The sequence below is a fragment of the Zootoca vivipara genome, chromosome 7, assembly GCF_963506605.1.
Source record: "Zootoca vivipara chromosome 7, rZooViv1.1, whole genome shotgun sequence".
Taxonomy (NCBI): domain Eukaryota; kingdom Metazoa; phylum Chordata; class Lepidosauria; order Squamata; family Lacertidae; genus Zootoca; species Zootoca vivipara.
This window is the reverse complement of record NC_083282.1, coordinates 41310877-41325366: the sequence shown is the minus strand read 5'-3', so window position 1 is coordinate 41325366 and position 14490 is coordinate 41310877. Positions and strand designations below refer to the sequence as shown.

At 39.0% G+C, this 14490-nt stretch overlaps 1 protein-coding gene across 1 annotated transcript in view; it reads left to right on the top strand.

Annotated features, from left to right (window-relative positions):
• The first annotated feature begins 1467 nt into the window (after nucleotides 1-1467).
• The window catches only part of ELAVL4 (ELAV like RNA binding protein 4), a 74567-nt gene continuing 61544 nt past the window's right edge, over nucleotides 1468-14490 (top strand). The window contains exon 1 of the mRNA XM_035122527.1: nucleotides 1468-1558. Within this exon, the coding sequence (XP_034978418.1) occupies nucleotides 1535-1558 (24 nt within the window). The 5' untranslated portion in view covers nucleotides 1468-1534. The remainder of the gene's footprint in view (nucleotides 1559-14490) is intronic.

The following is a 14490-nucleotide window of genomic DNA, read 5'->3' as shown; positions in this document are numbered from 1 at the left end:
AGTAAAGATGCGCATTAAAGTGTTTTTGTCATATCTTTTAAGCCTAGAGGCAGATCATTAAATATGCATTTCTCTGGAAAGCAACTGTCGAGAAAGATAAGGTGGTTTAAATGGTCTAGACTTCACAGCCCTGCATGGAAGAGGTGAGAGGATGGAGTCAGTGGAGCATGACTGAGGTGTAACACTTGAGTGTCAAAGTGCTGGAAACTCTAAGGTGTGGCCTGAAACTGCCCCTCTCTCTGAGTGACTGATGGAGGAAGGGGAAAAAAAGGTGTGGGTAGAATCCATGCATGTGTGATGTTCCTAAACTGGCCCTTAATTACTAGACACAAGCAGCAGTTCAGAAATCTGGTCTCTGTTGTTGTAGAGGTCACCAAATCATTAACATTGTCAATCTGGCAGTAGCTAATTTCAATAGCACCTGATGTTGCAACGCCTCCTTTAGTTTCCCTAGCCAATCGGATCTTGCTTTCAGCTGACAGATGGTCCCATAAATGGATGTAAAAAGGAGAAGCTGCTAGCCAATTTCATCAAGGCTCTATTCAGTTGTTAGCTACGTACTAAAATCAGGGGGCTTCAGCACAGTGCTTGGGTTTTTGTTTTGTTTTCCTCATTTCGCTGCACCCTGCAACAGCACTGTGTGTTTTGTGGATTTTTTATTTTTATTTTTAATTTATAAAAAAGATACAATTTTAACACATTTAGTTCCCTGAAACCATATCAAATCCTTAGAGGAATTGAAGCCTTGCAGGACCCATTATTTGCCATTAAGAATGGTTATGGTAGGTATTAGTAGTTTTTAAAATCTGTTTGTTACAGCAGTCTTTCATAGTCTGTGTATAGAACATATAGCTTTCCCCCAAGTCTGCATTTTCATCAGTCTGTGTTGTCACATGAGTTTAGTTTGCTCCCGCTGACTCGCTTGTTAAATGTCTTTCTCCCTTCATTTATCTTCCTTCTCGCTCTCTCCTGCTCTCTCTTGCATTGATATACTTGCCTCGCTTTTAATAAAGGGCAGCCGCGATGTACTTTGCCATTTTAAGGTCATTATCATTTCTCTCTTGGAATAAAGAAAAGGCTGCTTTCCAGCGCGAGGCTGCGTGTGGCCAACAGAAATGCTGAAGGTGGGGGTTGGGATGGTTATTTCCCCCACATTCACACACGGGCATCACACATGCAAAATGGAATCCTTGGAAAAAATAAAATAAGGAGGCAATTGCCTTGGGACCGATACTTTTTGCTTTGGTGTATTGCGCAGTAGGCATGGTATTTCTTTCTTTCTTCCTTTTTTCTTTTTTTTAAGAGAGTGATTTATAGGAGCTTCAGTAAATGCTTCATATTGTATTTCAAAGAGTTTCCTGTCATGACCTCATAAAAAGAGGAGGCGGCTTGTATGTGTACCAGCGCCTAGTATATGCCGATTTGTTGCATCGTTGGGCAGGAGTTCTGTAAGAAGGAATGTCAGCTTTTACATAACGTTCTTTTTGCTTTTGACACTGTGCGGGGCTGTAAGGGTCCATCTTTGTGATCACAGATGGAGTGGAATGGCTTGAAAATGGTAAGTGGATGCCGGCAGCAAACTGCCCATATAGGCTTGGTGCAGTTGGTATGCCTTGTGAATTATGCTTGTTTAGGGTGGCAGATTGTGAGCCACAAATAAAATTACAGGTCGTTTTGGCTTTTAATGGGGGCACCTGTGTATGTAATGTGCATGTACAACTATTATATAAATATAGTCAAGTGTCGTGGCGCTGAGTGTTTCATCCAGTGAGCATGCATTTGGATGATCTCCGCTGACAGTTGCGGTGCTTTTGTAGTGTGTCCCCAGCACAAGACGCCTTTTAATCTTCATTTGTGCTACACGATTGCTAAGTTGAAATCTAATGACTGCATGTACTGTTGCCGTAGAATCCAAACGCTATTGTGAAACAAGGGTGCTTTCTTTTCTGCTGAAGGAAGTTAAATCCATTGGTGTGATAGTAGTATTTCTATTTTTGGAGCATTCTTCCAGCAGAGAAAAATCAGAAACTACATGACTTGTTCTCTCTACACTCCCCCCCCACTCCCCACCATCCCCTTCGCTGTTTCTTGTGCTTTCCTTATAGATTGCAAAATGGCTCGATCAAATATGGACTTTTGAATCTTTCAGAACAGAGCAAATCACGGGGGTGGGGGGCAGCGGGAGGGAGGGAAAAGCCATTTACATTCACCTCATTCTTCCTACTTTTGTTTCAATTGAACATTTTGCAGGCGTTCCCTCTTCTCTCTCTCTGGATATTTATTATAAACTGGGAAACAAAGCTATGGTCTTTTCCCTATTCTTACAGGATTTCTTTGTCTAGCTGCTTGTTTTGATGGGTGTAAAACAAATAAGATTAGACTGAGCAGCCGAACTGAAAGCGATAGCTGGGAGGAAAAGCCAATGAAAGGTTGCCGGGGAAACGAGCATTGGGGAAGCTGAGTGGGGGAGCAGGTGGCAGTCATGTGGGAATACTGCAAACAGCGTACAAAAATTCTGGGGCTACCTCAATTATCTTTGGTGTTCTTTGTGGCAGTCACAACTTTAATTATTCTTTATAAATAAGTGTTAATTACATTTCTGGCTCAAGCTTACAGTGATTTCTAGAATCCTTTTTTTGCATCTGTTCTTTTTCTGCATATGGTGGGTGGGGGCTCTTTAACCATTTTATTTCTGATGTGAAATTGCATGTGCAAGAAAGTACAAGGCGCAAGGGAAGCAGAACACTGTAAGGATACAGGATGCTGAATGGAACTAGCAGACTTGCAAATGCTCTCTTAGAGTATTCATCAAATGTCAGGGTGAGAACTGTGCACAAACTTACCCCAAGTAAAGGTTTTTATGTGGAAGTGCTGTTTGTTGTGTGTTTTATGAAATGCCATGGTTCTGTAGCGGAATCATCATTTAATGCAAATACAGCCTGTCATTTAGTTTATGCATGGAATCACAGATTTAAAATATAATGAAACTTCTCTTTTTCCTACCCAACTTAATTTCCACAGTCTTACAGATCTTTATCGCTATACATTATCTGTCTTTTGTGGAGAAATACTTAAAATACAAAAATATAAGCTGGTGCTGTTAAGAACAAACTTAAGTATCTGTTGCTAATTTTTATGGTACCATATGTTGTCGGGCACAAAATAATAGCATAGCATCTCTTAAAAGAAGGTAATAGGCATGTAAAGCTTTAGAAGACTTTGTTGGTTGGCAGGTGATGGCAAATATAATACAGAAGGCTAAGCATGCACATGCCCGGAATGTATGGCAAGGATAAAAGAGAAGCATACCAGAAATACAGGAGCACACCTTTTATGCTTGCCAAATTTCGCATTCCCTTTCTTTGGCACATAATTTGAATGATCAATTAGAATGGAAATGCTAGTGTTTAGAAGGTTTAAAAGACGAGAAATCAAGTCTGCTTGGATTTCATTCCATAACTAATTCTTTTGGACCCTGTCGCTATATAGGAAAAGAAAGTTGTATGGGTTCATATATGGAAAGTCTGCTGAATTTTTAAAAACCATTTTCAGATGCAATATTATGTTCATAATCTTCATTCCACATTCAAACTATCGAGTACCTCCCTCCACATTCTCAAAGTGTATCGGCATACAGCTCTATTGTTTCCTTGAATCATTTTGGTAGGTTTTTTTCAGGGTTCCCCTTTCATCTACACAATTTTAGTGTAGATTTTCATTTCCTCCTTACATATATCTCATTGGTATTGAGCTGTCAGAATTTTGGTGCCAGAGATGAATGTAATATCCTTAGCTTCTATGTATATGTGGCTCTTTATTTTCTGTTAGCTTATAAACATAAGATTTTCTTGGGTAACATAGAAGCTTATGAATAGAACCTTTGTGGAAGAAAAATATATAAAACCAGCAGATTATTTATGATTGTTTCTGCACTGAACCTTTATTGGATACTTAAAGCAGGTGAGATGTGTGGAGCATTTTATTTAAATATCTATAGTTTACAAAATTCTAGTCAGGACAAATAGTCCAATTTATGGATTGTTTAAATATTGACTCCATCCTTTAATTTATAATTATTCCTATTGCAGTGCACATAACCCATGAAACTGGCACGTTACGTAGAGAGATGCTCTTCTTGCTAGGTGGACATCCTTCCTTTGGCTCCTTTCTTTTTGTTGTCTCTTTTGACTGCGTTGGTAAAGGAAGAACTAACATGCTGTATTAGAGAATCACAACAAAAGGGTGACCAAGAAAATAATCACAACAAAAGGGTGTTTCAAGCGGTGGGCTTGGTTATATTCTGTTCTTAAAAGGCATAGAAGAGTTCTAAACCTCTAGATTTCAAACTTCAATGGATGATTTTTTCAGTGTTCTGGAATCTTAATAAATTGTTTTTTTGGCAATACCTTTTCTTTTTTCAATCTTCCACATGTTTTGCCCCATAAGTTATGTTTTTAAAACTTTTGAATGCCTAGTATGTCGCTGGGACCGCTTGTTAGGAGTTACTACATATGTAACATTAAGTCTTACGTATGCATGACCTTGTGGAGAGGTTATGGTTCTAGGTTGTGCATGATTACCCACATAAAGCAACTTCAGGAGTATATAAATCCTTGATATTTTTGTACATAATCCAGGACCTTAAGATACAGAGTGGGCATGGAATACAGCTTGAATATTTAATTGCACTCGCAGCGTTGTCACACTTTTCAGTTTCTCTATTGTTTGGCATTTACTATATGTGATTATATGCCTTCTTATTTGGTTTGACTTTGGGACATCTGACAGAATACCCTCTGATACACTGGCAAATACTGCAATGCAGTATTTTTTTCAATGTCATTGGGGTTTAGGGAGAAAAGAATTGCAAGAAATTTTATGCAGGGCTGAATCACTGATGGCATCAGATTTTGTAAAATTGGCCAGTACCTTTTGGAAAGGCAATTACCCATCTTCTGCCGTTTCTGCTCTTCTCTCAGAGGTAGATGAGTGAGTGGGGTGTATGTGTCTGCGTGTTTATGCATGCGAGCATGTGCGCACTTGTGCTTCTATTGCTTTGGTTTAGTAAAGCTAAACAGTCACACTTGGTCTTCTGTGAGAAGAGACAAGGATGCATGAGATGTACATGATCCTTTGGTAGAAAAATACATAATTCAGCGAAAACATTTGTTTTTTTTCACCTCTTTCTAAAAATTACTTTGGCTAAACTTATATTTTTAGTTTATCATAACCAGTGAAGAATTTGTTCGTTTACAGTAAACACAGATTTACTATGTACAGGAAAGCTATCAGTAAAGTTCAGAATTTACTTACATATTCCTTCATTCGATCTCTTAAACACCTTAAAGTGCAGAAGACTTATAGGTCACGAGCTTCAGAGTTGAAGAAAAGAAAGCAGAGGTAGTAAATTTATATGCCATTGCAAAAATTGTGTAAACTAAGCTGTCAAGGGAAAATGAAGGAATAAACAGAGGAGGGACTGTACCAGTCCAGTAAGAGAGGTAATGGACAAATTTTGAATTTGTGTAGTAGAAGTGTCAATAGCTTGACTTCATATGCTTTTTGCTTTAATTATTATCTATGTTTCTTCTTAAATGATTCCTTATTAATTGTTTTGACAATAGTTTTGGAGCATCAGTGTTTTTAAAAAGCCGTATAGCTGTATATGGCGAGCATAGATTTAATATTTGTAATAATTTGATGGGGTTCCCACAACTAGAAATCATTTATATATTAATTCATTAAGAATTACCTCCATGGCCAGGGCTATTTATTTTCTCTAATAACTACATTAGTTTGCTTTAGCCATGGTGCAGCTTTTGTGCCCATGGGGCCCTGTAGAAGTAAAGAGGAAACTGAGAATAATTCCCTTCCATTATTCTTCCCTTAACTGTACCTTTTAATATGAAGTAGTAATCTAGAAGAGCCAGGAAATACTGAGAAGCAGCGAGAAACCCTTAATTAAATTGGATAAAAAGGCAGAGAGAACATTGAAGAAACAAGGTCAGCTAAAGGCTGAACATGCTTTTTAGAAAGACTCTATGCAAGGCTGGCTGGGGCTATATTTGGGAATGAGAACATATATAAAATGCTGAAATGTTCCTTCGTTGCTAAGGTGAACACAATTATGCCCAGTACTCTATCGTGATGGGCAGATGAGATGTCCTTGGTCTGGCCTCTTAAGAGGTACTTTAATTTTAAATTAGCTTGTATCATTAAAACCAGCAGAGACAATGCTGTGGGCATATGTGGTTATCTGCACATGCAGGAGCACTGGATTGGGTGCTGATGCAGTTTGTTGGGTGCCATTTCAGTGATCCTAAACCTTGATGATAAAGGGGATATTCTATTTGCCTGTTTACTTGAAACTAATGCACATGATTGTAGAAGTTGTACAGTCATTTGTAACACTTCAAGGAAAATCCAGGCGAAGCTCTTCTGTGCGCCCTTAAGTGTTTCTGAGTGTTGGCTTTGGACTGTGATACCACTGGATCCTTTCCAGTAGACAACACCTTTAAATTCTGATCACTTTTGCGTTGCCCTAGGCATATTTGCTTTTTGATTGATATGATACGTAGAGACTCTAATTTCTAACTCCCTGTAGATTGGAATATTGACCAGAAATACACCAGTGTTGTAACCTAGACGTTTTATAGGCAATGTTAGAAATTCAGTTGTATTGTAACAATAAGCAATACTCCACTCTGCCTGGTAATGTAACTTGGCCTTGCAGAATAGCCCTTTTGATATTCATTAGTGTATCTATAGTGTATTTATTCTCCAGGTTGCACCTGAAAAATAGCAGACTGGCTTCATCTTCATAAAGTGCCCTCTGTAAGCAGACTTAGCAGTGGGAAAGAGCTGTGAAAAATGAAGTGTAGCAGTCAAACTTGTTAAAAAACTCTCCAAGCTGAATTATAGTTAATAAAGGAGTGTTGTCTTTTCCATCACTTTCTCTAACAAAGATACTTTGGAATTAACATAGAGGTAAGTAGTAGAGGGGTAACTTTCCCACCAATTAGTTCTAACTGGAGCTGGCCTTTTAATGACTAAGACCCTAGTGTATTATCAGCTTACATAAGAATTACAGGAAGGATAAGCCGCTGCCCCATGGATTTCAAGACATATTGGTTGTCGTAAGAAAAACCAACCCTAAAACAGCTTTTCCATTAAAAACAACACCCTCCACTTGTGTTCTACTTTTCATGGAATACAAGGGTATTCTTAATCTGTTAATGTTTATCATCGCTAAAGCACACTGATAATTAAGATTAGACATATTTCATATGAGAATTGTGTTAACATCCATTTGGCCTTGAAAGCTTCCTGTCAATGCATATAAAAATGGAAATCAGTCTGGTGTTTATCACAAGCTTAAAAGACAAAGACTGTGATTCTGCATTCAGGCTGCTTAAATCTTAGTGGCCTCAATGAAATTTAAGAAGCCTAACTGTACAGGATTTCCTGCCCAAATGTGGGCCTAAAGACAGTTGAATTACAGTATTCTGTTTACCTACAGACCTAGAACCTAGATGTTAATTCCCTCTAGAGTCAGATAGAAGTTCCCACTGAAACATTCAGATACCTTTTCCAAAATCTTCTGCAACCTTTAGGATATTTTGAAAGGTGCTAGTAGTTGAGCTAAGGTGAAACATTCAAGTGGTATACAAAGGGAGACGATTGAACCATATAAAATGAAACTACTAGAACAGGGTATGCCCACCAGCTATTGGAAAACATGTGTTTTGAAGGTTGAACCACCATCTAAAATGTGTTACATTAACTGTCTGCTCATAAAGCCAAAGAAGAAGCAGACGTGGTCTTTTCTTCTGCCACCATCCATCTAACACTGGCACTTTTTTGGTGCTGCCTTCAATGTATGTGCCAACTGTAAGCATTTCTTAGTACTGAATTAGTTATTGAACTGAAGGTAATCCTAGTGCAGCAGTTGCGGCTCATTAGTGCAGTGGGAATGAGTGCAACAAATACATATTTTGGGGATGAAGTAGGCCACTTATTTATTTTGGATTATTAAGCAGTGTTGGCGTGGCAGTAGGGCAAGGATCTGGTCTTCATTTGAATCAGTGTTGGAATAAATATTGCTGCCAGACTATTGGAAGCACCCATGAGAGTTGGCCAGCATTCAACTCTGATGTGGTGTAGACCAGGCATCTGGGTTCCCACTGGGCAGCTGGGGGGAGGCTGGGCCCCTTTTGAGCTTGGGGTGTGGCTTGATTACCCCTCCTCCATCCCAAGATCTCTTATGGACGTTCTCATTATGTTTAGATCCTGCCCAATGCCATTCCACTCAAGGTCATCACAAAGTATAGAATGCGTAACAGAATGACCTTGACCACCCTGCCCACCTAGTACTCTTGCCAGATCCTGTGGGACCTTGCAAGAACTGGCTGGGGAGGCCGCAGCCCGGCAGCTGCCGATCCACCAGACAGTAGCATCCCACACAAAAGGCATGGGAAGCAATGGTATAACATACTGGTCCAACTTTATCTACAGGTTTTGGTGTTACATTTAGTCTGAAACGAACGTGGTATTACAGAAATAGAAATGGGATCCAGACAAAATGTTGCTTGAATGCAGTGTGGTTCGATGAGCAGTTTTTAACAGCTCATTTTCAGTGTTAACTTTAAACTTCTCTTGGCCTGTATTGCTGTGCTGCTGTTGAAATGCATGTATTTTTGATTACACAAATATCCATATCTCTTTAATGTGTGCCAGGTGTGTAAGGTGCAGCTTTTACAGTGCCACATTGCAGGAGTCTTTTAAGAAGCAAGCTCCACTGAATTCATTGAGGATTAATCCTACTTAAGGAGGGCTACAGCTTTGGAGCATCAGTTGTTCTTTCTGTAAGAACGGCTATTGTAGCGAATTAGGCAGGTCTAGACAGATTCATGCATTGTAAAGATAAACTTATAATGCAATCGTATTCATATCCATACAGAAGTAAGCTTCATTGAAATCATTTTGACCTAAAGCACAATCCTAGCCATGGCTACATCAATGCATGTCCTACTGAATTCAGTGGGGCTTAAACATGAGTTTGACCAAACTGCGGGAGGCAGTGCAAGACAGGAGTGCCTGGCGTGCTATGGTCCATGGGGTCACGAAGAGTCGGACACGACTAAACGACTAAACAACAACAAAGTCCCAATTAAGAGGAGTTTGGATTACATCTTTACTCCTAGGTAAGTGTATTTAGGATTGCAGTGTTAGTATAGCAACTAAAATGGCTTTGAATGTGCCCATTTGAAGGAACTAATTCAGTAGCTCTACACAGTAGCTTATGTGTTTGAAACACTTCAAAAACTTTACTGCAAGTTAACCTACTCTGAGAATCTTGAATGTGGTTAATGAGTTGACATCATGTTTGATCGTACAGAAAGTGTGGTATATATTTAACGGTAGAACTGCTATTTCTGTAAAATGAGTATATTTTTAGTATCTTTTCTTTGCCAGCACTAGATCTGAAGAAAATATTTGTAAGTTGAATATTTGAAGAAGTGGAAAATAAAAGCTGAAATTAACACCGTGTTTCTTATACAACTTTATTTGGAAGTTTAGTTAGGTGTGGAAATCATGAGGTGTGAGTTAGCAACACATTTTAGTGAAGGAAGAGGAAACAATATTTTTCCACCACAGTTTTGGTCTATAAAAAGGCTTCAGTCTGGATCCCAGCAGTCTTAAGTCCTGGTATATGCATACAACAGAATGAGATGGTAGAATCCTGAGGCAGTACCCACTTAAACCTGCAAGTGATAGGGAGTGCCAGGCCTTAAGATGCTAGTTTTCCACTTGCAGAGAAACTTCTGCATAGGGGGATTTTTTAATATTAAAAAAATCATTTATGCCTGCAGCCCATCCCCCATCCTGTGACCTGTCTCTGTCACCTCGTTTTGCTGAATATGCACACCAGACCTAAGATGCCCTTCTGCAGCTGTAGGTTGCACATAACAGCATAGCTAGCTCCCTGTATTATCACTTCATTGTCATGTCCTATACACTTGAAATGAACTGATAGATTATTCTCAATTTGTGAACAAAGTAGAAGGCTTTATTACTACCTTAAATGTCCAGCTGACTGTAATTGAACGGTCATTTAGAGTTTTATGCAGGAAGTACTGTATCCCATTTGTAATATGTCATCTGCTGTTTGTTCTTTAGTGTAACATTCACCTGTGGTTACATGCTGCTCACATTTGATAGCAATGAAGTACTTTATTCACGTGCAAACTTAAGTTCATCTTTACAAAGCTTGTTGGTTTAGCAATATACCATCTTGTCTGTCTTTCAGAAGCTTTAGAATAACTGAAAAGTTGCAGCAGTAGGTGTTTGGTATCTCTGTGTAGATCTTGTGCATTTTTTGCCCTTGGAATATACTTTTCATACCTAGAGCTATGCTGGAGTCATGACCCTTAGACCACGTGTATACCATGCCATCCTTTGGTTAGTGTTCTTTTCACCGTGGTACACATGCACCTCAAAGCACCAAAAATGTATTGTTCTTTTATTCAGCTTCACCTGCTCCTGAGAATTTCAGGCTGGTGAGAAATGTCTTAGTTACCTCAGGACAAGATAGCTGCCACATCCTTAAATGGGGCTGCCTTTAAAGAGTCTACAGAAGCTCCAATTTGTTCAAATTCAGCAGCTAAACTTATTGGAGTTGTTTGCTGTTGGGACATGTCGTTTTCATTTTGCAACAACTGCAAATTCAGAGTCTTGATGACCTTTTCAAAGCCCCAAGTGAATGTTGGTTACCTAAAAGTTTTCTCCTCCGATACCATCCTGCCTATTCCTTCAGACCTTCTAGAGTGGGCTCTCCATGTCGCAGCAATGACCGAGGCACAGTTGGTTGGGATGGGATATGGAATAGACCCTTCTCCATTTGTGTGCCTAAATAGCAGAACTCAGGAGATGCATTTAGCCTCTTTTTATTGGCCTTGTGCCACCAGCTGAAGACAGTTCTTTTCCCGCAGGCATTTGCCAAGCAGTATAATACAGAAAATTTGAATATCGTCGAAAAGTGCATTTATTTCAGAAATGCAACTTTTTATTTTTCTTTTAATTTTTACAAATGCTTTCTTTTGGAAATTCCACAGTAATAAAACAAATAGTTACAATAATACAAAAATAAACCTCGCTATTACACTTAATTAATTACATTCCATTTATAATTGACCCGCCTAATGACAAATAATTACAATTACAACAAATAAAGGCTTGACATATCTTGCTTTGCATGCCATGCATCTATCTCATATATTGGTTTCACCTTTTAAGTTGCATTACTGAAATAAATGCACTTTTCGTCGATATTCTAATTTTCCGAGTTTCACCTGTATAATATTCGTGCACTGAACCCTGGTTTTAAAGTTCCCTTTATTTGCTGCCAGTTCTTTATTTTAATTTAATGTGAGGGTTTTCCTTTTAAAAAAAAGTGTTAGATCTTATGTTTTAATATTGGAGGGTAGATGCATTCATTTGATACATCTAATAAAGAAATAAAAAGTAGTATTGAGATTGGTGCTTTTTCATTTCCCCCATAAGTGATCTAGATCCAGAGGTAAAAATGAGACAGTCAGGTTTGATAAAATCCCATCCGAGCAGTTTCCGCATGTGCTATAGATGGAAGTGAGTGGCACATGGGGCTTGTCAACCTGGGAAGGTAGCTCACCCAGGAGAAGGAAAACTAATCCTAAACCTCCACTGCCTTGTGGGATATCTTCAGGAGAAGAAAAAGCTAAGGAGTAAAGCCTTCACAAATCCACAGTGGAGTCCCTAAGATGGTTGGATGGCTCCTTGTATGCCTCATTCTGTCAGCTGCTCTAGCCAAGCTGGGGATGCCATGCTCAGTGATATCAAACATCACAGCAAGATCCAGAAGTGAGAACAAGGTCGCAGTCCCACCCCCACCCCCACCCCCGGTCGTGATTTCTGTAAAGGTTCCATGGACAGACCATAACCCAAATAGAAATGGATCTAAATAGAAGTGCTGTCCAAGAATGCTTGCAGCTTGCCCTATCACAACACTCTCCACCACGTTCCCCAAAGGGGGTTTTGTGACTCTTAGTTTTTCTGTTCAAGGAGTCGAGGCACTGTATTTAAAAATTGTCATCTATTAAATAAATATTGCTGGAATTTTAGTGAGCAGCTGTAATAACTGGTGTGATAGTGTTAAACTTCTAAATATAACCATATATCGCCAGAAATGTTTTCAAAGGCAAAACAAGTAACATATCAACTGATCTGTACAAAATGTAACTTGGAAAGAGATATTCCACATACTTTTGTAAACCAAGAAATCGTTAATAAAAATACATTTAATTTTTTTTTAGATAACTACTTAATTGTAAACAAAAATCTTAAATTTATTTTTTACTTCTAAACTTTCCATCATTTCAGCTCTCCCCACCCCCTTTAAAAATAGTTGTGAATATGTTTCAGACCATGGGTAGGCAACCTAAGGCCCGGGGGCTGGATCCGGCCCAGTCGCCTTCTAAATCCGGCCCGCAGACGTTCCAGGAATCAGCGTGTTTTTTCATGAGTAGAATGTGCCCCTTTATTTAAAATGCATCTCTGTGTTATTTTTGGGGCCTGCCTGGTGTTTTTACATGAGTGGAATGTGTGCTTTTATTTAAAATGCATCTGGGTTATTTGTGGGGCATAGGAATTTGTTCTCCCCCCCCAAAAAAAATAGTCTGCTCTCCCCCCCCCCCCACAAGGTCTGAGGGACAGTGGACCAGCCCCCTGCTGGAAAAGTTTGCTGACCCCTATTTCAGACCTAGATTACATGTCAGAAAGTGTGCACCAGTGATATCCAAAGAATCATACCTCTAAAATGAACATTTCAATGTTATCAAATGTTTCATTTCTAAGGTTCTGTTTTTATAATACATATTTTTATGTCCTACCTTCCTTTCATCATGGAACTGAAGGTTGCATGCAAAGTAGTCCCAAGTGAGCTCCCACCCAGAGCACTCATCAGATGCTGCTTCAGCAAAGTTGCTACTTCATTCCCTTTCAACCATGCTCACATCAGTCCATACATGAGACTTCATTTATTTTACAGTGAATTAGCACTTTAGATGGCCATGTCCCTTCCACAAGTAGGAAACGCTAAAATACTTTCTGTCTTCATCCTAGATCTACCAGATAAACTGGTTGTAAATACTTTCTCAAGGAATGGTTTGTTTTTCTTTTGCAAACTCCTTATTGGTGTCTGTCTGTTAAAGGCCACAATCATCCAGTCTAAGGTTGGATATAGGAGATAAAAATATATGTATTTGGTGAGACAGGATTATGTTTTTATTTCCAAGTATTGGATGAGAGAAAGTAGTATGTTTTTATTTCCAACTTTTAGTATTAAGTACCCGCTAAAGGAGCGACTCAAACGTTAGATGGCCAGACATTATACGCTTGCACTGCTTTCTGCAAATTTCACTCTAGCCCCAATTCCCTTCCTAAGAAATCACTGCTGATGTTGTTCTGCACTACTTTTTTTTTCTCTCACTCAAGATCCTGTACAGGATCAAATACATTATCATTAATCACACTGTTTTCTGAGTCATCAAATGAAAGTGTGTTTCAGGACTGGGTAATGGGGGAGCAGAAATAGATCATTAGCATTGCCCATTGCTTTGTGGATGTGTAATACCTCAAGGTTGTATCCAGTCCTACTCAGAGTACACCCATTGAAAGTAATGGCCTTCTCTGAGCATAGTTTACTTGGATACAATCCATGGTGTTGGGCTCACCACCCATGCATACTTGACTATGGATAAAGAAAACCCATTTTCTCCAATAAAAATGGACTTGTTTAATTGGACTAGATGTCTGTTTAGAATAGTATTTTCTGTGATGGTGGCCAGTCTTGTGTCACAAAGATGTTTGCAACAGGACAGAATGATTGCCAACCTCTTATTTGTCCCGAGCAACTGGCAGTAGAGGTTTATCACCTTGGCACATGTATATTTTCTTCCTGCCTTTGACAGCAAATATCCCTTGACTATGTCCTCTGAAACATACTTAGCCTCGTGGTCATCACTTTATTCTGTGACGGTGAATTTTGTTGTTAGGTGAAGGTGGGAGGGAGGTGTTCCCCCTGGCCTACTCACTGGAGGAATTAAATGTGATATCTAAATACGTATATGAATGACATGTTCTGCTATTAAACTGCTTGTCATTGAACTTTGACCCTTATGTCCTTTATTTCCTAGCAGTAGAAGATTACAACAGATAGTTAAATTATCATCGCCCAGGTACTTAGGAAAGCAACACTGACCCTGTATGAGGATAGGTTATGTTGCAACCATTATAAAATTAACTTACTTGCTCTATCTATCTATCTGAAGATACAGTGGTACCTCTACTTACTAATTTAATGTGTTCCGAACACACATTTGTAAGTCAAAAAAAATTGTAAGTTGAATCCCATAGGAATGCATTGGGAGAAAAAATTCGTAAGTCGAAGCAACC